This window comes from Caloenas nicobarica, chromosome 9 (genome assembly GCF_036013445.1).
Source record: "Caloenas nicobarica isolate bCalNic1 chromosome 9, bCalNic1.hap1, whole genome shotgun sequence".
NCBI classification, from domain to species: domain Eukaryota; kingdom Metazoa; phylum Chordata; class Aves; order Columbiformes; family Columbidae; genus Caloenas; species Caloenas nicobarica.
The window spans coordinates 7,748,125-7,772,891 of record NC_088253.1 but is presented as its reverse complement, the minus strand read 5'-3'; the positions used below and the strand labels follow the sequence as shown (position 1 = coordinate 7,772,891).

Sequence of the window (24,767 nt, the reverse complement as noted above, 5' to 3'; positions counted from 1 at the left end):
TGTGATTATCAGTTCTGTGTTAATATCAGGAAAGCCTTATGACTTGTTTACAAATGATTGTGCAAGTCTGTTATTTTCTATAATCACCTGGTTAGATCTAAGCTTAGGGACAGATGAAACAGAAGAGGACTTCGGCGTGTGGCAAGTGAAAACCATGGTGGCTATCATTTTTGGCATGCTCTCTGAAAGTTGTAGTAAGTGTCCCACTTATACAAAATGCTGAAATCTTTCCTTTTCTGTAAGAATTGGCAGTGGTACTGTCATTCTGAATTAATCTCTGACCCTGGTTATATTTAAACTTCCTGTTTCGTTGCAGATCACATATTTACTGAGCCTGAAACTGTGAAATGCAAGTATGAAACAGGTGCTTGGTAAGTGCCCTTGTCACGGTTGTTTACAACCAAAGATGGGTCTTGTCTGCAGTAGGGAAGGCTTGTAAATGTTTCCACACGGTCACAGCAAAAGTAGATTGGTTCCTGAGAAAGTAATGGTGTATTCAGTAGTCTGATATAGACAGGCTGTAGCTTGTATTGTTGAATGCTGTAGTTTAGTCTGTCTCTTTAAAATCACTGCAAGTTGAATGCTCTTTGTTCTCTAGCTTCTGTTTTGCATGGCAGTGCGGCTGACTTATCTTACCCAGCAGTGAAGAAATATTTGTGAACTTTCCCTAAGTCAACAGGGGTAATGGCTCATGCACCCTACGTGCTGCTTCTGAAGAGAGGCTTACTGTGCTGTGTTGCATATTGGGTTTAGGGGGAGAAGGAACAGCGTGGTTCTTTGTTTTCAAATACATTGCAGTAACTGGAGAGTGAAACATCTTAAGCATAAGTAATAGGTAGTCATATTGAGGACTCCCTTGTAACTATCGATGTTGGATTGTTAAATCTTTCAAATAAAATGAATCCAGTTCCTTATTACTTCAATTTGTGGTGACAACATAGAGCATCCTAGGTGTTGTCTATATAAAATAATTATCCCAGCTATCTTTTTTTAATTGAAATGAGTAATGGAATTAGAAAAGTCTCAACAGCAAATACACTCCTCATTTACAAGTTACATTAGTTTTAAACTGAAATTTGGTAAGATCACGGGAAACGTAGGTTAAACCTGACTTTGGCTTCTTTTTTTCTTTTCCTTTCTGTGCAGTAGTAAGTCTGAAACAGTGGACAGTGAGACGGTAATACGTGCCAGAGGTTTGCCATGGCAGTCTTCAGACCAAGATATTGCTCGATTTTTCAAAGGACTCAACATTGCCAAGTAAGATAATAAGAATTGGTCTTGCTTTATCGCTTTGTTTTTAATAGCATATTCTTTTAATATTTGAATACACACCCCTCCTTACCCCCTGCTAGAGTCCTCGCCCCTTCCCACCCCATGGTCATGATAACTGAGCAGGTTTACCAGCCTTAGGTGTGCAAGAAAGAATTCTGAAGTCTGTGAAGAAGAGACTTATCAATTGAAAACCAACATATATTAATTTATTGATAGTACCTAAAGGAAGAAACTCCTACTACATTAATCAAAGCAGAGTCCAAGATATAACAGAAGCTTTAATTTTGTGCCAACTTGTCAGTATTCTGCTATATCTCCTAAACAGGCCAGATTAAAAAACCTCCAAGTGCTCTTTGGAAAAAAATCACGTGACTGATTAATGTATACCTCTGTGTATGTACGTGTGTATATACGTATAGATTGAGTGTAATTTAGCATACCTGTCACTAAATATATATTCCAGATTCTCAACACTGAGAAAATATATTTTTTTTTATTTGGTGATATGAGGAAATTCAAATCAGCGTCTCTGAGATGGAAATTGAGAAAGTGGTGAACAGCATGAGATCCAAGATCTCACTGAAATGGATTCTGCAGTATAATTTTGCTACACTGAAAATGAAATTAAATTGTGCATAATAACAATTTATTTTTCAGTCTGTAAACTCCATATTGAAGTGTGATTTCTCTATTCTTACACAACTGTTTAGTAAGTGCATTAAAGTTTCAAGCTAAGCTTATTTTTGTTGGTTTTACCTTCCAGAGGTGGTGTGGCTCTTTGTCTGAATGCTCAAGGAAGAAGAAATGGGGAGGCGTTAGTTCGGTTTGTCAACTCTGAACAGAGAGATCTTGCACTGGAAAGACATAAGCATCACATGGGTAGCAGATACATTGAGGTAAGATGTAGTGACTTGAAGCAAATCCTTGGAGAGCAACCTGCATATTTTAGACTACGATTTTACATGAGAACAAAATGCAGTTCTGTTTTGCTCAAAATACAATTCTCTCACGTGTGGAAGAGCGTGTGTGTTTTAGAGTTGAATGTTGCAATTTTCATGTATGGTTTGTTCTTTTTTTCTTTTTAAGGTTTACAAAGCAACTGGGGAAGAATTCTTAAAAATTGCAGGAGGTAAGCGATTCTGGAGTTCAGTGTAATACTTAAGTTCATAGGAGTGGTGGTCTAGTTCTGTTTTGGGGTTTTTTTTGGGTTTTTTTGGTTTTTTTTTTCTTGGTCGAGGACCAAGGTTTCATGTGGTTGAATTTGAGCTGTGAGCATTTGGGCTGTGATGTTCACAGACCAGTCTGGCTGAGAGGAAGATGAGCCTTTGCAGTGGAAGCATCTGTGTACCTTGTTCACACTAATCTCATCTTTGTTCCAATTTCATTAAAATGTGAAATACTTTCAGGGTAGGGGAGTTTCGCTTCAAAATAGATTACTGAGAGTTAGAAGTATCTCAGTTTTTCTGTGGATTTATTGCTAGCTACTTACCCTCCTATATTGCTCACAGTGCTTTGCTGTTCCTGCATCCTATAGAATTAAGTGACCAGCATGACCATATGTTGTTATTTTTTCTACCAGGCACCTCCAATGAAGTGGCCCAGTTCTTATCTAAGGAGAATCAAGTTATCATCCGGATGAGAGGCCTTCCATTCACTGCGACTCAGGAGGATGTCTTGGGGTTCCTGGGGCCAGAGTGCCCAGTCACGGGAGGGAAAGAGGGACTTCTCTTCGTCAAGTACCCAGATGGCAGACCCACAGGAGATGCATTTGTGTTATTTTCCTGTGAAGAATATGCACAGAATGCACTTAAAAAGCACAAAGAAATACTTGGAAAACGTTACATTGAACTCTTCAGGAGCACAGCAGCGGAAGTCCAGCAGGTTGTAACTATTGGCCGTGAGACTCGAAACTTAACAGTTAAAACATTTCTTCTAACACTTGCACACAAGTCTGTTGTAGACAACCGTGTCAGTCTATTATATTAAAGATGTCAAGTTCTAGAAAGGGCCATATGTGCTTCCTGATTAGTATGGAAAATTGCGCAGCACAGGTTTTTGGTTTTTACTGCCACTGGTTTTTTTTGGTTTTTAACATCCCTCAGATTGTAGACTAAAAATCATTGGATAATTTTCTTCTGCTTAAAGGCTGACTGAAATCACAAAAATAATTTAAAAAATATTCTAGATCGATAGTATTGTAGTAATACATCTTGAAAATCTGCAGTATTGTCTTTAACTTCTGATGTTCTTGCACAGAATTTCCAATATTAAATCCAAATCTGCATGCATTAAAACAGCTTTCCCTACAACTGCTTTGTTGGAAACTAATAATTACCAGGATGTATCTAATTTTTGGTGAAATGAAGTGAAATATTTGTTTTCTTAAGATGGTAAATTCCTCTTTTTTTTTTTCCTCATCCTTTACCAGTTCCTCTTATCACATTCTTAAACCACTTTATTTTGGCACCAGAAACTCAAGCCTGTGAAGAACATTGCATATTGCATTTTCTGCCTGACATAAAATATTGCTAGAATGATGATGTCAAAGGGAGCCATTATGAGATTTGATCTGGTCTTTGCATAACCATGGGCTGTGAAAACTTAATACAGTTACTGTTTCAACCTATGTAATGTGAGAAGTCTATTCCATAGAAGCAATGAGGCAAGGAAAAGAATATCCAGACTTGTAGACCTGCCATTTACCCTTAGTACTGTGTTATGGAGATTAGAACAGCCAAGAATCTGATGGGTGTTGTGAAGACTAATTGAAATGATATGGTGAGATTTTTTTTTTTTTCTTCATTCTCAGTTCTACTCCTTAGAGAGAATGAAGCTATAATAAGTCCTCTAAGGAACAAAACCACTTTGTCACAGTGACCAAGTCTTTGCTCTCATTTTTGTTAGTGAGACCTGCATAAAACTTCTACCAATGTGTCATTACTTACTTCCCCTATGACAGCTGTGTAGGGTGACAACCCTTGGTTTTTTGCTACTTGAGCAAGAGATGTTAGTTGTTATTTGCTTGAGTAATTACAAGAGGCAAAGCCAACTCTCATTTACTTAGTGTTAATATGAAGTAATTGCAATATTCTGTACACAGCTGAGGGAGAGATTTTTTGAACTGAAAGGTGCTACAAGTATTATAGATTCTTGAAAAAAAGCTTCTGTTGAGACTAACTCCCTAGGCCGAATCATTATTGACAAAACTAAAGCTCTGTAACCTCTCCTTTGATACCTCTTTCAGAGGAATGTATTTCTTCTGATAATCATTGCTAAATATGTTTTTCAGCAGTAGGCCCCGGCAGCAAGTTATGTTGCCTTTGTCATTTGGGAATGAGTCAAGAGTTAAAAAAAAAAAATAAATCCCACACCACACAACAATATTCACATCAAGGTCTCCTGTACTTGGAGATGATCACTCAGGTTAAAAAACAAACACCCTAATTTAACTGGTCAGTTTTTGTGAAGGAACTAGAGCTGGTGTTTTTACTTATTAGTTATTTCAGGTCTCAGTTCTTTAAAAAAGTGATTGTCTTTAATTTACCCTAATTTAAGTAAGAACTGTATGTGACAATACTGGTGTATTAGCACAAATGTGGTTTTCAGATGTTCCTTTTTGGGATATTCTAAAAAGAGCTGTAATCTGCTTTTAACGTTTTTATACTGAGACTAGAAAGGTGTGTTATCAGAGTTTAGCAAATTCTGAGTTTGAAACGCCTAACAGGAAACTATCTGCAATAATTTGGTTTCACGTTTTTTTCTCTGATGTTGGAAGCAGATTTATTTAAATGTGTGAAATAGTATTGTGGGAATTGATTTGTGCTCAAACAGATGATTTGTAAGTCTCTATCAATGTGCTTTTTTTGCCAACAGGTACTTAATCGATATATGTCAACACCTCTTATTCCCACTCTCCCAACTCCCATCATTCCTGTCATACCCCCACCCTACACCATTGCCACGGGCAGCATACGTGACTGCGTCCGGCTCAGAGGCCTTCCGTACACTGCTGGCATTGATGACATCCTGGAATTTATGGGAGATGCCACAGGTGATATTAAGCCCCATGGAGTTCACATGGTCCTTAATCAACAGGTAACAGCATTTTGCGTGGGAGGATCCACTTCCCAGTTATTGAACAGGGTTAGAAGTCAGGGCAGCTTACCTGTCCTTGGCTCTGCTTTTGGTTTTATACTCTGTTCTCTTTGCCTGTCTTTTCCTTCCTTCTCATTTCTCCTCCCTTTTACATACACACATGCTTTTCTTTCTGTATATGCATGCATAAGACTGGGGAGGAAGAAGCTTGTTCTTTCAATGACAGCTTCATCCTGGAGGCTGGCTTCAATAGCTCCTTGTGTTTCAGTCAATCACTGGAATTACACAAGGCAGAAATGTCTCATGTTAGATGGCATAGCTGCTCTGTCAGCTTCAGGGTTTCTGCTCCATGGTAGCTGTGCTGTTTGGGTGGTATGTGGGGAAAAAAAAATTCAGAAAAATTCCTAACTTCCAACTTGATTAGAGACTTCTCAGACTTTAAAAGGAAGTTGATAATTTAAAAATGTGTTTTGGATATTTTGTAATGACATAATCATAGGGATAGCTTCACAGCAAAAGAATAAGAGACAGTGTTAATGAACTGTATCAAGGAAAATTCCAATTAGGTGAAAAGGGAAAAAAAAAAATCACAATGCGAAATTAGTTAAGCACTCAAACAGGTTTGCAGTGGTGCTATGGAGTCTCCGCCCCTGGAGATGCTTGGAATTCAAGTGGAAAAGGCCGTGAGTGGCCTGATGTAACTTGAAAGTCAGCCCTGCTTTGAACAGTGTTTGGATTAAAGGCCTCTGAACTTTGTTTCCATGTTAAATTATTCCTCATTTCTTCCTGCAGAAGATGGAAGTTGTGTTGTGTTAACTGGGCACTGGTTACATGAGTCTTACCTTTCTGGTCTAAAAATAATTATTGAGTTATTAGTCATTGGTGCCAGATGAGGAAGAACAATACAGACTTTCAGTAGACATTTAATCTTAGTACCTTCTGCATTACTTGTGCTCTGGGTGTTTTAATAACAGATTGACTTATGATTATTTTCCCCCCTTCCCCAGGGACGACCATCAGGTGATGCTTTTATCCAAATGAAATCTGCTGATAAAGCCTTTATGGTGGCTCAAAAATGTCACAAAAAAATGATGAAGGACCGTTACGTGGAAGTATTCCAGTGTTCAGGAGAGGAGATGAACTTTGTTTTAATGGGTGGCACTTTAAATCGTAGTGGCTTATCCCCACCGCCATGTAAGTTACCATGTAAGTCTGCAATTCTTCTGCTCTCTGCTGCTAAAGGCTGATATGTGGTAGGTGCTGAAGCTTTGTGGCCTTTCACCTTTTGACTTGGGTTTTGCCATGATCAATAATCATCTATCTATATACATGTCAAGATTGGAATTGTTCCCTTTGGGCAATAATGGGACTGATCAGAGGCATTTTTATTGTGTTTTCGGTGGTGACTAGAGGGCAGCAACGCCTTGCGAGTGAAATTGTTGCACACTTTGCTTTTTACGGGTGTACTGTTCTTCTGAGCTCTGCAGTAGACTTACCTGTAACAAAACCTACCTGGAATTAGAGGGATTTTTAAAAGGGGGAAAAAATTCCTATATTCTAGCTGCCAATGAGTGCTCTTGCTATCTTGCCTTAGAGCGCTGAGAAGGTACTCTTTGGGCTTATTTTTTGAAGGAAAACACCCACTGGGATGATATGCTAACAGACCATAGAGTGGTAAAGTTTGATGGATTTTTATATTTTTATTTTATTTAAGATTACAATGAATCTTATGGTGGAACTATAATGGAACTTTACAGTACCATTCTAATCAGTCTCACTACCAAATCACTAAGCAGATAGCAATATGTATGTGCAAAATAGTAAAAAGCTGCTAAATATAGTATTCAAAACAGTTTGCACACCAAGCCAAGCTTTGTGTTCCTGTACAAATCAGATATTTGTTCATCCAGATGCAGCAGATTAGTGACAGAGCAAGACTTTCTTTTTTTCCATTTGCTATATACTAAAAACACTTTCTGAAGTTGCAGGAGGCTTATACATGACTCATGTTCGGCAGTTGTGGACACCCATGTGTAACTAATATTTTGGTACTTGTGTCCCACAGAGTACAACTTCTGTTAGAAAGAACGGAGGCTGTGTTGGTGTGCACGCCTGCTTGCTCTATGCACATGGCTTTATGCTTTCTCTGAATAAATCTGAAGTTCCTTACTTTCCATTTATAAATGGACAAGGCTGCTCGGCTTTAGAAGCTGTGAATTCTTAGCAGTTGCTCATTTTGAATGCCTCAGTTGTCATTCACGGTGATGTAGCAGGGGCCTGCAGGGGAGAGGCTAGAGAGCAGTCTTTGCACAAGTCTTCATTCATCACGCCCAGATGACCATTAATCACATTGGGATGAAAAATTCCTTTCCCACAGCAGAGATCTCAATTCTGATTTTTTTTTTTGTTGTTGTTGCTGTGTCCTGGTTTGTTCTTAGGTCTTTCTCCACCAACTTATGCTGCTTTCCAAACAGCAGCTGTGATCCCAGCAGAAGCAGCAGCGCTTTACCAGCCACAAGCCCTCTTGCCAGCCACCAGGTCTCCCCAGGCCTCCACGGCTGCTCCTCCAGCTGTTACCTACTACCCTGCTCAGGCTGCTCAGCTTTACATGAATTACACAGCTTACTACCCCAGGTAACTCCTAGGCTTAGATGCTTCTCTTGACATTTAGTGTCAGTGGAGCAGGCAACTGTGTGGTCACCCGTGAACAGCTCTTAGCTTTGTACTCCTGGTGTAGATAATCCTGGGAAGTTGATGTTCATCAGCAGAGGCAGTAGCCATTTCAACTGATTCTCTGTGGCCTTGCAATGAAGTTGGGCTTTTTTGTAGGTTTTGTTTGAATCTCATGATAATGTTGGTCTAATATTTAACAGTATTTTTGGCACTGGGGCAATGTCATCAAGGCGGTTCTATTTCTTGGCCAAACGAGAAGCTGTGTCACTACATGCCTCTACCCTCAATGCTTAGTTTGTTCTTGGACTTACGATAACTGTTTCTGTACTGAAAGACTCATCATAGGTGTGTACTAGGTTTTATTTCTTATATCAGTGAGACCAAAGAACACTTTGTGTGTAAGCAAAGCAGATGATCTCCACCTTTTCTCTTCCCACAAATGGTATCAACGTGGCTCACTGAAGTCTGGTGCTTGAGTTTGTGTTCACTGATAGTTCCTATGCCTTTGACACTTACTAGTCTGAGTATCTGGTAAATTGCTGGACAGGCCCTGACCAGAGATGATACTTTACTCACTGTTTTGTGGCTTAGAGGTGCCGGATTTGGGCCCTTGTCTGCTTTTCATACTATGATTCCCCCCATGCATTTTTCGTTACGGTTTTATTAACAATCTTCAAACAAGTCATTTGTAGCTACAATTTTTCTCTTCCCCTGTGAAATAACAAGTACCACTCTGTATCTTCAACTACAAATGTTAAATATTTTCCTTTCCCTCCCTTCTTTAAAAAATAAATTATCAAATGCTGAAGAGAAATGACGAAAGCCCGCAAAGCAGGCCACATCAGACCTGCTTCTTTTTCTGTAATTTCTGGGATTATCCTCAAATTTATATTTTCAGTTCCATCCTTGCCTATTGCAAGTACTAAAACCAGTCATTGACTTTCATAACAATTTTGCCCCTTTCTCTTTCAGTCCTCCAGTATCCCCTACCACGGTGGGGTATATTGCGGCTCCTCCAGGAGCTGTAGCCGCTGCTGCCACTGCCACCCACAGTCCAATTCTGCCCCAACCTGGAGCATTAGTCCGTATGCAGGGCTTGCCATATAACACAGGAATGAAGGAGATACTCAGTTTCTTCCAGGGATACCAGGTTAGTATGCAGTCCCTCTCCTTGAATACTATATTTGGACCTCCGAATAATGACCAGTTGGGATCAAACTGAGCAAGTCGTTGCTTTTGGAAATGGCTGAATGAGTATGCAAACTCAATGTTCTATATTTAACTGGCAGACCAAAGCTTAACATGCAATTTGCCTTATTTCTTATACAGCAAACATATCCTAACTTGAAAGCAGTGATCTGTTGTCTAGGGTTAGGGTTTGAGTTTGGAGAGCATGAAAGCAGAGAGCCTCAGTGTAAGTGGGGCTGCCAAAGGAAGGTGAAGGCTGCCAAAAGCTTTCAGTCCTGGCCACATTTTGGTGAGAACCCTAGGTAGGGTCAGTGTTTGACCTTCAAGGCTTAAATGTCAAAACCAGCGAGCAAATTTCAAGTACAAAAGGCTGTGACCTAGATGCGGTGACTTGCTTACAAAAGGAGAGGCAGATACCTCTGTCGGACAGTCTCTCAAGGACTAATTATTTTGGTTACACGCAGGAACATTAAAACTGCATTACATTGCAACCTAAGGGAAAACCTTGTTCTCCAAACCACTCTGTACAGATAGCAAGTGTTCTGCGTGCTATAGTATGTACTGATTCAATGCTCTATCAGTGAGCTAACACATACAAACTTATCTTCTTGAGGGACATTTTTTAAAAAAGCACCATGTACAAGCATTTTTTTTCCTAGCAGCACTTATTTGAATTCATGGAATGGGTCTTTTCATGTCTCCTGCCTTTCATCTCAGAGGATGTTGTATCTATATCCAATTTTTTGTCATCATATATTTGCTAAAAGGAAACATAATTGAATATGGTATATTCTGGTGAGTATTTACCTTGTGTGGATAACATCACTTACACAAATACCAATTCTGTTCTTATGGTACTACTCAGAAGCCCTGACATAAACCTGACTTAAAACACTGTTCAGGTAATGTGTATGAAAAGACAATTTTTGCATGTTTGCACTTCAAAATTCTGTAAGTTGGATAACAGTGGTGTTGCCAAAGGGTAAGATGCAGATGGGTTCTTTTTACTGCATAGTAGCAGTTAACATGCCATGCCTGATGTTTCCTGTTTTCTTTTTTGTTGTTGTTCCTTTAATGTTCTTAAAGGACAACGGGCTTTAATTTGTAGAACCAGAAGTCTGCTATGTAAATGAACATAGACTGAAAAAAGATGCCTATATATATACTTTTCAAGTTTTGAGTATTTGGAAGATACAGTGGCTCTACCTCTTGTGGCTTCTTTTCAAATGTTACATTTCTGTTTTGAAAGTAGTTTCACATATTTGGTTTTTCAGTGGAAAAAATTGAAGGTCAACTTATAAAAAGTGTCATAAATCTTGACAAACATTAAAAACAAACTAAATGCCATTGTATTTTAGGGCATTTTCTTCAACAGATATTTCCAGAGATGAAACCAAGTTCAATTACTTGTTACTTTCATGGTTTCCAGATGAACAGTAGTAGTCATTCATCCGTTGCTCAGCCATTTATACTTTACCTGTTGTTTTTCAACTGACTGAAGTTTTTGGTGGATTAATGGTGGGTGTGTTAAAACCTTAAGTGGGGAAGCCTATTTTCTTATTTGAAATTCAGCTAGAACTGCAAGTGCATTATTGAGAAATGTGACCTGAGCCTATCTGTGGATTGAACAGGTCAGTGACAATGTTTAGTGGCTCTGAGTTCCACTAAATCTTCAGTTTAGTGAATCTGGGCTTTGGTCTGATGCTGAATTTGTCCTTTTCCTTGTTTCTGCATTTGGAGAGTAGTTCATAGTGTTTATATTGTGCAATTAAATGTTTCAAATGAATAGAAATTTTGCCACAAGGTGAGAACTATTTATATTCTTCTGCTGCAACCTCCTGTCATCATCAGTTACTGTTATTAAATTGGTCACCTCTTTGATTTCTTTAGAAGATGTTGTCCAAATGAGATCGGGTTCAATATCTTATAAAGGAGCCAAGGAATTATTTTGAATTGTTCTTGGAATCCCGCATGTGGTAATGCTGGTTTTATACTCGCTCATTCCTTTAGGGGGAAAAAAAAAGAGGTGATGACTTTCTGTGCTGGGACAATATTAAGTCTCTGGAGGAATAACTAATTTTTTTCTTTTTTCCTCCCCTTTCCTCTCTCCTCACATTATTTTTTCACTTTCTGCTGCTGCCCAAGGATTTGTTGCACGATGCTTTTGCTCATTTATAAAGTGAGCCCCTAATAATCATTAGTGGTTTGGGCATGGTTTTAATCTCTGTATAACTAAATGATGTTGGTATTCAGTGGGCTTCAATGTTGGTATTCTGGGAACCAGATCGGAGATGCCGAGATTGAAGGGTGATTTTTATCTTTGTATGTCCTTGTCTGAAAGGAACAGGTTTTAAGGTTTAGTTCTTGCTTTATTCTCTCCTGTTTTCTTCCTTCCATCTTCATGGGCTCTGTATGTTGCATGTATGCACATGGTGCTACTTAAGTGAAAGCACCTTTCATTCCAGACCTGCCTCTTAGGAGATAGACTTTGCTTATCCTGAGCTTCGACAAGCTGGTCTCAACATCAGTACATGCTTCTAATAATAAAAAAATGTAAATATCTGCAGATCAGCATTTGGGTTTTCATTTAATTTTATCAACATTAGCCTCTTGTTTAGTGGTTCAGTAGCTTGATTTCTTCTTGTAGTTCTGCTTTCTTGTTTTTATTGTTGAGAGTTCCTTCCAGCTTGCATGTGTTTAATATATCTTGCATTAAACAATCTTGAAAAACCTGTCAAGAATTTTTATAGTAAATCCTAGAGATGGTCATTTTCCCCATCACCTTTCTGTATAATGTTGTACTTAGTGTAATGTAATCTTCAAAAGAGCTAATATTAGTACTTCCTGATTCAGTAAGTAATTCATGTTAAAAACCCCAAACTAACCAAAACCGCAATAACAAAAAACCCCACCACACAATTCAGATAGTACAATGGGATGACAGTAGTTGCTCTGACAAGTGGTAAAACACCAGCTGCTCAGCAGATGCTGGTCTTTGGGTATTATGTTGAACTAACGGATATATGGATATTTACAGGAAACTTCCCTTATAATTTGAAAAATATGTGATTGTGAAGAGACCCTCTAGAATTAAGAAAAATAATTCCTATTTCAGATCCTGTGCAGAAGAGTTTGAGGAAGAAGTGGTACGAAAATAGTAATTACATGCGACAGACTTCTCAGTGTTACTTTAGGCTATCACACTGTACAGTTGTAGAAGCAGTGAGAGCAATCAAGTAAAAGAGGAAGGAACAAGTGTAGTAGTTGAGTGATAGATGTATGTGAAGTTGTTTGCGTATCAGAACGAAATTTTTCACTGAAAAGTATTTTTCTTTATTTACTGGCTAAATCATTTATGGATTTTACTCTTTATCCACTAAATGAATCGATGAGAAATATTTCTAGTCTACAAATAATGACTTTTTTTTTTCCTTCTTATGAGAATGCAAGGTTATTGCTAACATTGACAGAATTGCTATTCTGATCTGTGTACAAGTAGATTTAACTGCACCTTGTGTTCTTAGTGGACCAAAAGCTAGTTCACAACTGTCATCTTAGCTAGAATTCAGGATGCATTTAGTAGTAGTTGCCCAGATTCTTGGAGCTTGGCATGAATATAAAGTGAACTCATGTCTGCCTGAAAAAGACTGCGTGGATTAGTCTTTGGAAAGCAAACTTGCTATATAGGTAAGCTGTGTATGAGTATGGTACACGTTTTTCTGTAAGAGAAGCTTAAGTTAAATACCATTCTTTAAACCTGTGCTGGGCTTAGGTGCCTTTTATTTGCAGCTAAAAGGAGATTTTGCAGTATATTAATCCTCCAAGTCTTTGGAGACTGAGAATTCAGGGCTCATTGTAGGAGGGAGGGGGGTGGCTTGTGCTTAAAACAGTAATAAAGAAGTGAAGGGAAATGGATGGATGGCTAAATTCCAAGGGCATTAACAACATTTCTATCTTGTATCAGGACAGCAGGCTTCATTGTTACTGACTTTTTAGGGATTAGGTTTTTTCCTCTGAAACGCATGCTTAAACAAAGAAGTGTTCTCTCTTTCCTATGGGTTCCTTTTGAAATCTGATGCTTTGTAGTCTGAGAGGGATACCCTGTGTCTGTGTGCCTACTTTCTGTCTAGGGAAGGGAAAGAGGGTGTGGTAGAGGAAGAATTTACTACTTACTGATATTTGAAGTCATCTGGCAAAATTATGGGCTATTATAGGCTCATTCCCATGCACTCAGAATAGCGTATGCTGTTTGTTTTTCTTTATTCCTAAATTTATCTTCCACCTGGAAGTGTTGGCTGTGTGGAGAAAGCATCTGTGAGACTGGGCCTAGTAAATGAGAGGTTACTGTTTCTGTTCGTTTGCCTCCCATGCTTGGAGCAAGAGACTGAAGTGGCACCATCCTCATGCTGTATTTTTGGGAACAGGCATCACATGTTTCACTATCTGTTCCACAAAACTTTCAGGTGGTATCTGTTCCACAGGGCACTCAGGTGGTTGCTAGTGCTTGTGTCTGCACTCTTAAGGTACAATTCGTATACATTAGGGGTTTTCTCCTGACCCTTGTGCCAAAGGTTGCAGTTCCCTAGCCATCAAATCTGATTCTATGTTCCAGACTTACTGTATCTTGACTTTTTTCCAAAGCCTGAGAGCTGGATTTCTTCCCTTTGGGAACTGTTCTGTGATAGAGTTTATCGGTAATTTAGGCGAGAAGTGCAGCTGCAATCCTGAAGTGGTCATTTTGTCCATGATGTTTTCCCTTTCTTTCATTTCCCCTTGTTTTTTCCTGGTCAAGGCATGTCTAAATATTCTTTCAATTTTAATTTTGTTTTTAGCAATGGATGTTTTTTTTTTTTTCCCCTTGGATTGCTTTGCGTATGCTGTTTTAGACTGATCTTTGAATGTCCACTGTGGGAAGGAACTGCAAAAATGAAGTGGAAATCAATGTCTTGCTGGTTAGTGACCTGGTTAAATCTGTGCACAGTCTGTGAGGTGACAAGAACAGTCCCATATTCCCCTCAACGTAGCAGGTATTTCTGAAAGACATAAAATAGCTTGGGGGAAAAAAAAAGCCACCACATACAAGGAGAGAGTGTAGTATACTACCTCTCTATTGTTATAACAAGTCTGCCTGATTCCTATTGTCTTCGAAAGCTTTGCACTGCACTAAGCATAGCAGATTGTCTGGGATATGCTACCATACTGGAAGTAATTGTTGGCCAGAAATTATCATCTCCTTTAGGAGAGAGGAGTTAGTGTTCTTTTATATACATCTATGATTTATTATTATTTTATAGTATATTGTAATATATTATTTAATATTATAATACAGTGTTATTTAATATACATGAGTTGAAGTATCTCTGTCATTTCAAATGTTAATACCTAGAAAGGTATTTACCTTATGCTTGTAAGGTAAACTGCTGATTCTGTGGGGAAACACGTCCTTCAGGAAACATAATTTTGCCATTATTAACAGACATGTCTCAAGCTATAAAAGTCCCCACTGTCACAGAGGAGATAACAAGAAGAATGTAGGGGGCAGGAAACACTGTTCTTCACTATTCAATATAATCTCTGTTCTAATCATCTCCCTTTTTATTCACAGTATGTATGCATAGTCTTCCTGCCATCTTGCAGCCTGCCATAGAGCTAATTGTTGACCTCAGAAACTTATTTGTTAACCACTTCCAAAGGTTCTGCTTTCCTTCCTTCTCCTAGGTTAGGTTATAAATGCAAACCTTATCCTATACCTAGTTTCCATATTTAGTTTCCATTTTTCTTGATCCTAGCTCCCATCCCGGGTCACTGCAGAAATCAGTATAGCAGCAGAGCACGTGTTGAGAACCATATCTTCATGTCCTTAATATCCGAGACTACTTTTCTAGTGAATCTCTTCCTTTAACAGTGGTATTCTGTGTGATCTTCTGCATTAGACAAAGCTAGACTTCTTGATGGCTGCTTCAAGGGGAAAAGATAAATTGCTTTGTCTGAATCTATTTCTGCGTTCTCAGTCATTCTAGGAAACAGGTCTCCCCCATTCATTGTCTATGAGCATGTGAGAGTATCTAATTTAATAGGATAAGGTGAAGGAAAACTTTGTTAGAGATTGTATTTCATAGATTCAGTAATGGCTTAAAAATCAAGATTTGCTACTGCATCATTCCAGTAGACCACTGTATTTTAATGCTACTGTTGACATACTGAGAGTACGTGGAAGTCCCTGGGTGGGAATCAGAAAATCTTTTATGTTGGAAGTGAAGTCCAAGCCCCCATGTGTTGTGAGCTCAAAGGGAGGAGGGAACATGGCAGCAGCTCTGAGGAAAGAGGCTGTTTTAGTTCAGAGAAGCGAGGAAGGTGGGAAGGAGATGATAGTGGGATAAGAGGAGGGTAGTGGAGGCACAAACAGTGAGGTCAGCTTCTTATTTCACTTAAATTTAAGAGGAACTATTGTTGTATTTGGTAACTTTTTACTAGTTACTTGTGTGTTAAGGCTAGGTGTTTGAAAATCCAATGTGAAATTTCATATTGTCTCAGTATTGTCATACTGCCTCAGGTGTCAATAACATTTATAGAGGAAACAAACCGCTACAGTCTAGCTCAGTGAACTTGCAACTGATTATACTGGGGGGTTGAATCACTAGGTGGTATTTTTCAAATCTAAGTGGAAGTAGAATTTGGCCTACTGCATTGTCAGTGAAGCTAGCAAAACAGCGTTTCCATGTTCAGCAATGAGTTTATAGGTTGGGCCTTGGCTTTACACTGTTTGTCCTGCATGGCTGGATGTTTTTGTTCTTATGGGTTTCTGAAATGCAGACAGAATCAGAAGTATTAATGATCCTATACTTCCTCAGCCAAATTAGGGTAGCTTCCATTTCATTCACAGGGAATAAGAATTCCCCCACTTTATTTCCTAGCTTGATTTTCAGTACTACTTTTCGAAATCTCTAGGTTTGGAGAATTTACTGTTCCACAACTTCTGTTTTAATTAACTGCAGTCTCTTACCTATCTTCCTTGTGATTAGAAGTTGCTTCTATTGCTAGGTATTTTGATTTGTTTTTTTCTTCTTTCTTTAAGCCTAGGCCTAAGCTCTGGCAACTTTGACATTTCTGTGCAGGGTAGTTTTCACACTTTTATGTTTTCCGCATTGTTTTATGCATTTCAAGTGTAACCTTTCAAACACTGTCCCTCACAAGAGGATATGGATCTTTGCCTACTGTACATCTACTGATAATTTAAAGTATGTACTATCTTGAGACATTCCTTCCAAAGAGTAAACTTACATTTTGTAGATTTGTTTCAAGAGCAGGTCTGGGAAATTATAAATCTAATATTTGCACGGTCTGGTTGCCCTGGCAGAGACTATCTAGAAAATACTTCTTATATTTGTCTTTTACTTAATGGCATGGGTCTAGATGTGAAGGTGGCTAGAATTCAGTAGTAAAAATTCTGGGAAGTTCTTTTCTTTTACATTCTCTGGGCTCTTGGTTATTGTTCTCTGTGGAAGGTCTATACTGTGATGGATTTTTGTTTTTTCTTTCTTTTCATCTTCACCTTGGATGGATACAATATGTCCCATATGCCCAAATATCATACTTTATTCTCCCTAAGCTGGCAGGAGACTTTTCGTATTATAGGAATAAGTCAGTGTAGTATGTCTGCATTGTGTGCATTTGGCAATTCTCCAAAATGTTAGTGCAAAACATCCATTTTGGGGGAGATGGGGAAACTCTTCTTGCCACTGAAAAGATATTCTGTAACTTGGGTTATGCTAAACATTTTGTCTTCTAGATTACAGGAGCCACTCCAGTGGTCTTTGTAGCATCTGCGAGAATGCTCAGTCCCTTTCCAGGATGTGTCATTTGGAAAGATTATAAGATAGATACAAAACAATGTTCATATTGCCCAAGATCTATTTTCTCACTATAGATTTCATATTTGTACCGGGCCCTCCAATAACGTGCATGATTACTGTTCAGAGTCAGGATCTCAAATATTTTTTTTAGATCTGATCCACATGTGGGGGTTTTTGTTTTAATTTATTGGTGTGACTGTATTGTACAGTCACTTTTCATTTAAATATTCTTCTGGTACAAATCTATCATGATGCAGTTGCACTGTGTAGTTTTTCCTTTTCCTATATGGAAATATACTATGCTAGTATAAATGCTATTATATCTTTTAAGTGCATTCATGCTGGGACATTGATTCTCTTTAACTACACTGGTGTAGTCTATACAATGCAAGTATTATATGCAGCTAAAGTATTTATCAGTACCCTAGTGAAGCTGCAGTTTATTTCCATGACTGCATAAAATATCTGAATGAGCTCTGTACACTTCTTTTAATCCCCCGTTCAGTATGCATTCTGGAAGATGCTCGTCTGTCCCACTCAGTCTTTACTGGAAGCGTGATTATATGAACTTAAGTGTGTTGTTACCTGATGCTGCAGTCTCATGAGCAGAAGGAAAAAAGGAGCACTTCATGGTCTGAACTACTTCCCTTCCTTGATAAGGAACGGTTCAAATACACAGTTTAGAATATTCCCCATATGCATGTACTTTAAATCTATTTCTACAGCCAGTAGTTCAGTTGATGTATTTTTTTTTATCTTGCATAAAAAATAGTATCTGTCAAATTCACTGTCTCCTGCCAGTTGTTATAGCTGATACTCTTAATTATGGTTGCAAATGGTGGTCTGTGTGGCTTGCTGTACCAGAACTGTTCCCTCTCATGCTGATTATCATATATCACACTTGTACTGTAGTATGCACCTGATGACTACAATGGCCTTATTCAGCTGAGCGATCAAGCAAGGAGTGTGTTACAAGCACCGAAAGAGTGGGTCTGTTTGTAACTCTTTGTAACTTCTGAAGAAGGTAAGATGCAACCAGCAGAAAGTGGGTCTGCAGTGGTGAATGGGAAGGGCAAGAAGGGCTTGTTGATACAGGATTTTTTGCTTATGGCTTTTTCCCCTTCTTAGCTTGTGTTGGGATTCTTGCTTTAATCTTTCTGCTTTTTTCCTATTAAGAAATGAACTAACCTAAGGAAGTAGGCTGATTGTGATCTGTAGGTGATGGGATAGCAGTGGTGGAGGTAGTGTGATCGCCTGGTTCTGCTCAGATGCTGTGTTAAACTTCTGGAAGGGTTTATTAGTGTTTGTTTCTCATCTGAAGCTTTCAGTCCCATTTTTTGTTTTTAGCATAGCAGAAGATTTTTTTTTTTTTTTTAACGGCTACAAAGCACATATAAATGTGTGCGCAAAGCTCCCAAACCTCTGGCTTTCTCTTTCCTGTATCATATAGCTGTCTAGAGACTAATTTGTCTGTTTCTTCATCTCCCTAATGCAATATGAACTATTACATTTACTTTTTTTAGGAGAGGTTTCTTTGGTATAGTGGCTTTCTAATGCAACTAACTAAATTTGCTAATGGTAAACTTCCTGCATTTTTGGCACTAATGTATAATTCTTAAAGAAATTTTGTTGTGACCTACGTGGAGTTCATGACTTCCCAGTAGTATTGTATTCCATTCAAAACACTACTGATCAGTTGCTATGGTTTTTTCTCAAAAAAAAAACCAAAAACAACAACCCAAAACAAACAAATAAAAAAACACCACAAAACTTTCAGTACAAAAAGATGGCAATCCAATTCTGTGCTTTCATAGAAGTACCTTCATAGATAAAGCTGCTTTTGCATAATCACCATCAACTCTGTTTTCAAATCAGTTGGTTTCTCAGGATATCGTTAGGCCTGCTGAGGAGAAGACAGTTTAGAGGCTGCATGGTCTGCTGCTGTACAGAACACCCATCACTACTCCGAGCATTTCCATATTTATGTGACCTCAGACAATCTGTTTGGCTGCCTTGTTTTACTGAGATGAATTGGAAAACTAGATCAGTAACAGTGTTCTACTGTGGATGAGATGGGAACAGTCTTTGACTAGAAAATAACTAATGGAGCAGCTCATCCTGAATTCTAAGCAGGCCAAAGCAGTATCATAGAGATACCACTCTTTTTAGAACAAAGCATCCAGAAAACAGGATTTGTATGGATTTGAATCTATATTTTAAAACATATATATATATATATACATAAAGAAAATCTATTTCTATCTATAAATGTATATAAATAAGAACCTAAACATAGTGTGTCTTAAAATGAAACACAAGGGTTTAATTTAACCCTTTTCATTATGTTGTTTGCAGAATGTGTAGACTTCTCTGCTTTCCATGCAACTCTCATAATGTGAATTTCCAGATCCTTACACTGGTATTACATTAATGCTGCTATTTAAACTACTTTTTAAACCTCTCCTCTGTGCCCAGAGGTCTAACTGTGCTTTACGTGTGTTTTCAGCTGACTCTGAAGAGCAATATTAAACTTACATTCAGGACTGATGCTAAATGACTTGATCCCATATGGATTAACAGCAAAGAGCTGGTTTAAAGCAGACCACCTTTTAGCTTGGATCTGCAGCTCAACCTAAACTGTGCACAACTTTCTCTTTGAGCACAGTGTTATTATGTAATAAACCAAGATCGTTTCCAAACATAAACTGGGCTTCAGACATGTTTTATTGTCTTTGATTTTTTTTCTGCATGCTATTTCTTGACTAACTTTATCTCTATGAGAAGAAATTATATGAAGTCTGTACTAACTGTCTTATACATGGTTTTAGTTTCTGAAGTGTACTGATGCTTGTATCTTTTACTGCCTGCTAAGTGTTTGGGTGAATGAAGCTCTGTACTTGTTTTATTTTCATATGTTTGAGTATAAAGCTGATCAGAAACTTCTACTGGTAGTAACTGAGACGTCTGTTTCTTGCAGGATACCAAGCACACACAAATTCTACAAAAAGTAAAACTCTTAAATATTTTAACCTTTTATAAACTCACGAGGACATATGTGACATGAACTTAACTTGAATTGGGTTAATACTCATAAAACTGGCTGGTTTTCCAGCATAGACCATATGTTTTTTCTGGCACTGATTTCTCCCACAAAGTTGTCTTGTATGCTGAGTTTTTGATCGTTCAACTTTGGTTTTGAAACTTCACTGAGATTCATCTCTATCTGATAAACAGGGCTTTCAAAGGTAGCTTAGAAGGACTTCCAGCATGTTATAAGTGGCTGGGGTACCATACAGCAGAGAGAGACATCTGCTTTAAACACAGCATTTTGAAACTGCCCTTCAAGAATTCACAAGGGCAAATGCTCTCCCAAGTAAATCAACTCCAATGACTAAATCTCATTTGCTGTCCTGCTTTTTTCTTAGCTTTGTTAAAATTATAATAAAGGTTTCTTTAATATATTTGGACTGCACCAAGTTTTACTTTGTTTTACCAAACAATCTTTCTTGCACTGTATACCTGTGTTAAGTTCAGCTCATCCTCCCAAAACAGAAGTCTCATACAGCTCTATCTTTTTTTTTAAAAAAAAAAACTTTGCGTGAGAGTATTCATATGGCTTATAGTCTTTGTCACTTGGACAGTAGTCCACATAGTACAAGGATTTTTATTCGCTGAATGCCTGGACTTTCATGCTTCATTTGCCCATTATTAACATCTAACTCTTTCAACCTTTAACCTGAGTTACTTCTCTAAAAAAAATCTTTGCATGGAATTATGTCTACATCGTTCTGTTCCGCACACCAGCAGAATAAGAGCTGCTGCTCCAAGCCAACCTAAAAGTTGAATTATTTTTTTAATCTGCGGTCCTTCTCTTCCTTCCCAGTCTCACATCCAGAATCTTTTTGCCAAAGATACAGGAGTGGAGTGAACCAGATGCACAGCATTAAAAACTGCATTTCCAGGTGTGGTGTCTGATCTTAGGTTTTTTCTTTTGTCTTCTTGTACCATTGCAGCTCCACGCAGAATCCATCCTCGTGCTTTACAACTTTAGTGGCCAGCCCAGTGGAGAGGCCTTGGTGACTTTTCCAAGCCTGGATCTAGCTAAGAAAGCAGTGGCTGAGAAAAATGGACAGCTCCTGGGAAGCCGCTACGTACAACTGTACCTGGTCTGACTAAACACTCTTTGGGGGACGGGGAAAGAACGTCGCACTAAACACCGTGCCTTTGCAAAATAATACGTCTTCCCTTGCCACCCAGGCAACAACAAATGTGCCTTTGCAGCATAATATGTTGGAACGTAGAGTGGTCCTGTATTTAATTTGAAATATGGCGTATCCTATGCCAAAGATAAAGTGAAACCAAAAGTTATGCAGTTAATTTACATAATTTCTAATAGTTTGAAAATAAGCAACCCCCCTCCTAGCACCTAGTTAATTCTGGAGACAATCTAATAGCACTTCACCTATCACAGCCAGGGGAGAAACCTGTTCAGTAGCATTTGAAGTGGAAAGCGAAGCTTGAGTCATTCAGATTCTTTTGTCTTTAGTTTTTAAGAGTTTACACTTGACAAAGTGTCTGTTTTTTGTAGAGTTTAAATGTCTTTAGAAAGGTCTTTTGGAATGCATAGCTTTCCCAGTTCAAAGCGTAGATCATATTGATTTTTGTTTGTTTGTATTGTTCTTGACTGGAAAATAGCAGGATGCTGGACCCCAAATGCAATTGAGCTTGCTCATGTTTTCATTATACATTGTTTTGCAAAAGCCATATTTGTCTCTTTTTTTTTTTTTTTCCAATGTACTGCTGCCAACGTGTAAAGCAAAAAAACAGAAACAATGGCAAAACCAGAAAAATCCTCCTTTACCCCCAGCCCCAAACTTTTAATCTCTACAGGACAAAAATGGCACATAAACCTGAGTACTAATAAGTTATATTTTTTTATTTAAGCATAATAGCTTTCAGATACTGTATTAAAGATTTTGCTCTAGTTTATGTGCATGCAGTTTGTTTACATCTTTGAACTACTTTATTTGTATATTATGAAACAACAAGATGTTGAAATCTAAATCCTCTAGTGCATGCTTTTTTCTTTTTCCCTCTGTGTGTATATACATAAGCTAGAATTACTTTCACGTCATGTAGCATGTGTTTTAAAAAAGACATCTGCTGTAGAAGCACTAAATGACTTTGTTTTTACTGTGCCTTACTTAAAAACCATTCCAAGTGCAATACCAGCAGAGCAAAATGTAATAAATCCTGTTGTGACATGTTCATGGATGTCTGAATTGATCTTTTTTGTTAGTGTACGATTTGAGTTGTACTTAAAAGAACTGAATGATGTATGCTTCTTTATATACAACAAATAAAAGAGAATCTTACGATGTGTATTGGCTTTTGAAAGTAGCTTCTGCTTTAATGTATTTTCATGAGGCATCATTCTCTGATAAATAATCTTTTATGCATTTTTCTCCTAGATTTAGGTAAGCATATGTATCTTGTGAGAGTGTGTGTGTGTGTTTGTGGTATATTTTTTTTCCTTTTTGCATGTGCTGGTAAGCCAGAAATATGCGTGATACATATTTCTCTTGTACTGGAACACTTTTTAGGCAGTGTGATGTAACTGTTTACATCCTTAATTTTCTCATTCTGGTGCCAGGGGAAGTATTGAACTTGAAATTGTGGTCATGTTTGGATTTAATTGATCTAAGTGGTCACTTGCTTTTCTGTGCAACACAAGATGCTACATTTATGTCATGGAGCTAGACAACCTTTCTGTAGTAAAAATGGGGGTGGGGAGCATCATATTACGATAATAATGTTTGTTTCTCTAGTCAGAAGCATCCCATGCCAGGTGCCATTTCATCATGAAAGCCTCCCAGCTGAAGTTTTGTAACAATCTGGAGCGACTGGAGGGAAAGCTCTTTAATTCTTTTAAGGTGGGACCCTTTGCATTAATCTGTCCAAGATTTGTTGTGGTGAAGTCTACCAAAAATCTTACTTTTAAAGTAATTGGAATACCAGAGAGGACCTGCACCATTATATTAATGTTTTCATTGTGCCTTTGAGGAGAATGCTTCTCCCTTTTAAAAACTTGGGGAGTCTCTATCCTGAGCAATACAGTACCTATGCCATGTAGCTACCAGTCCATTTATTACACTGGTACATTCTGCCATGGTCCAGCTTGTCACTTCTTGGTTATGGCTTTGCAATCATTTGAAATAACCTTATTTTTCTCTTAAAAGTCTGTACTGGAACTTGTGGTTTTGTTAGCTAAAATGATACTTAATCTGTTAAAAGCATCTAGTCTTTTTACAGCTCCTCTGTTGTTGTTTATATGTGCTCTGCTCCTTCTTTGGCAGGCTGGGCAAGCTGATCCGGGGCTGGAATGGAGCCCCTCAACACGCCAGCCACGTTGAAATGTGCACATTCCCCTTGCTCTTTAAACACCTTCATGGCGTGGCCAACAATGATTGCAGTTTAACTTTTCAGTCCTATGCTAATGTGAACTGAAATCAGTCACAGACTGCCATGTGCAAAGTCTGTATCTATTAACAAAGAGACATAGCAATCACCAACTGCTCTTCTAATCCCTGTGCACTATGAGATGGTGGAAACCAGTTGTAGAAACTGAACTTGGGCTGTTTGGGGCTGTGTGTTTGTGTGTATAAAACCTAACACGTGGGACTTTTGAGTAGCATGCTTTTTTCGTTCGTTTAAGTTACCTGTGCAAAATGAGGGCAAGAGCAGTGGCAGCATTTTGGTTAGACCAGAGCCCCCCGGGTGCAGGTGTGACAACAGGGCAGGCTCAGAAACACCCTGACCTTTCTTGCTTATTTTGAATACTCGGTGGTCTTGCCTAAAAGAAGCATGAAAGAAAATAACAGTAAACCAATAAACAGTGGCATTGCTCGCTTACATGTGTATTGCTCCGGTACTTAAAACAAACCAAATGCCGCCGCTGCCCCTTCCGCGCGCGGCCGTTGGTCCCTCGCGCCGGCCGTTGTTCCCTCATGCCGGCCGTTGGTCCCTCGCGCGCGGCCGTTGGTCCCTCGCGCGCGGCCGTTGGTCCCTCGCGCCGGCCGTTGGTCCCTCGCGCGCGGCCGTTGGTCCCTCAGGCCGGGCGGCCCGGGCTAACCGGCTCCTCCCGGCGGCCGCGGCTTCCCCGCGGTGAAGAGCGAAGGGAGGCTGTATCTGCCGCCTGGTGTTTTACGCTTTCCCGCGGTGAAAACCAGACGGGCCTGCGCCGGAGCGGTGTCCCTGAGGGCTCGGCTCCGGGGCTGGGACGGGCTCGGAGCCCGGGGGCGGCTCCGCGGGCGGCTGTGGCCCCGGAGGGCCGTGTCCCCGCCGTGTCAGAGGGCACGTCGCCTCCCTCCACCGTGTCTCGGGACGTGACACCTGATTGCAAACGCTTCTTTCCTCAGCCATTTGCCCAACCAGACTGCGACTGCAGTCGGCGGTTGCAGTTTTGCTGCAGTCCCAGGTGCCCGAGCTCCCCGGCCGGGCCGTGCGCAGGTGGGGCCGCCCCAGGGGGACGGGGCTCAGCTGGGGGGGGCCGGAGCCGGGGTCGTGTCGAGGCAGAAATACCTGGAACACTGGAGACCTCTGGCGTAGCAGGTAACTTCTGGAAGTTAAGGTATGCTTATCTTCAAACCTGAGCTGCACTTCTGGAAGCAGCGTGCACCAGATGTG

The 24,767-nt window shown here is 39.2% G+C and overlaps 1 protein-coding gene across 9 annotated transcripts in view; it reads left to right on the top strand.

Moving 5' to 3' along the window:
* The window catches only part of ESRP2 (epithelial splicing regulatory protein 2), a 67,435-nt gene extending 44,973 nt beyond the window's left edge, over window positions 1-22,462 (top strand). For 5 of the 9 annotated variants that reach the window (XM_065640745.1, XM_065640744.1, XM_065640746.1 and 2 more), the window contains 12 exons: window positions 96-194; window positions 317-371; window positions 1,147-1,257; window positions 2,036-2,168; window positions 2,359-2,401; window positions 2,852-3,153; window positions 5,146-5,367; window positions 6,375-6,573; window positions 7,806-8,001; window positions 9,013-9,190; window positions 17,994-18,105; window positions 21,095-21,176. In XM_065640745.1, the coding sequence (XP_065496817.1) occupies window positions 96-194; window positions 317-371; window positions 1,147-1,257; window positions 2,036-2,168; window positions 2,359-2,401; window positions 2,852-3,153; window positions 5,146-5,367; window positions 6,375-6,573; window positions 7,806-8,001; window positions 9,013-9,190; window positions 17,994-18,083 (1,628 nt within the window). In that variant the 3' untranslated portion in view covers window positions 18,084-18,105; window positions 21,095-21,176. Of the gene's footprint in view, window positions 1-95; window positions 195-316; window positions 372-1,146; window positions 1,258-2,035; window positions 2,169-2,358; window positions 2,402-2,851; window positions 3,154-5,145; window positions 5,368-6,374; window positions 6,574-7,805; window positions 8,002-9,012; window positions 9,191-11,373; window positions 11,408-17,993; window positions 18,106-21,094 lie in introns of those variants that run through there. The other 4 variants (XM_065640749.1, XM_065640750.1, XR_010606666.1 and 1 more) reach the window with 4 other exon arrangements.
* The last annotated feature ends 2,305 nt before the right edge of the window (window positions 22,463-24,767 follow it).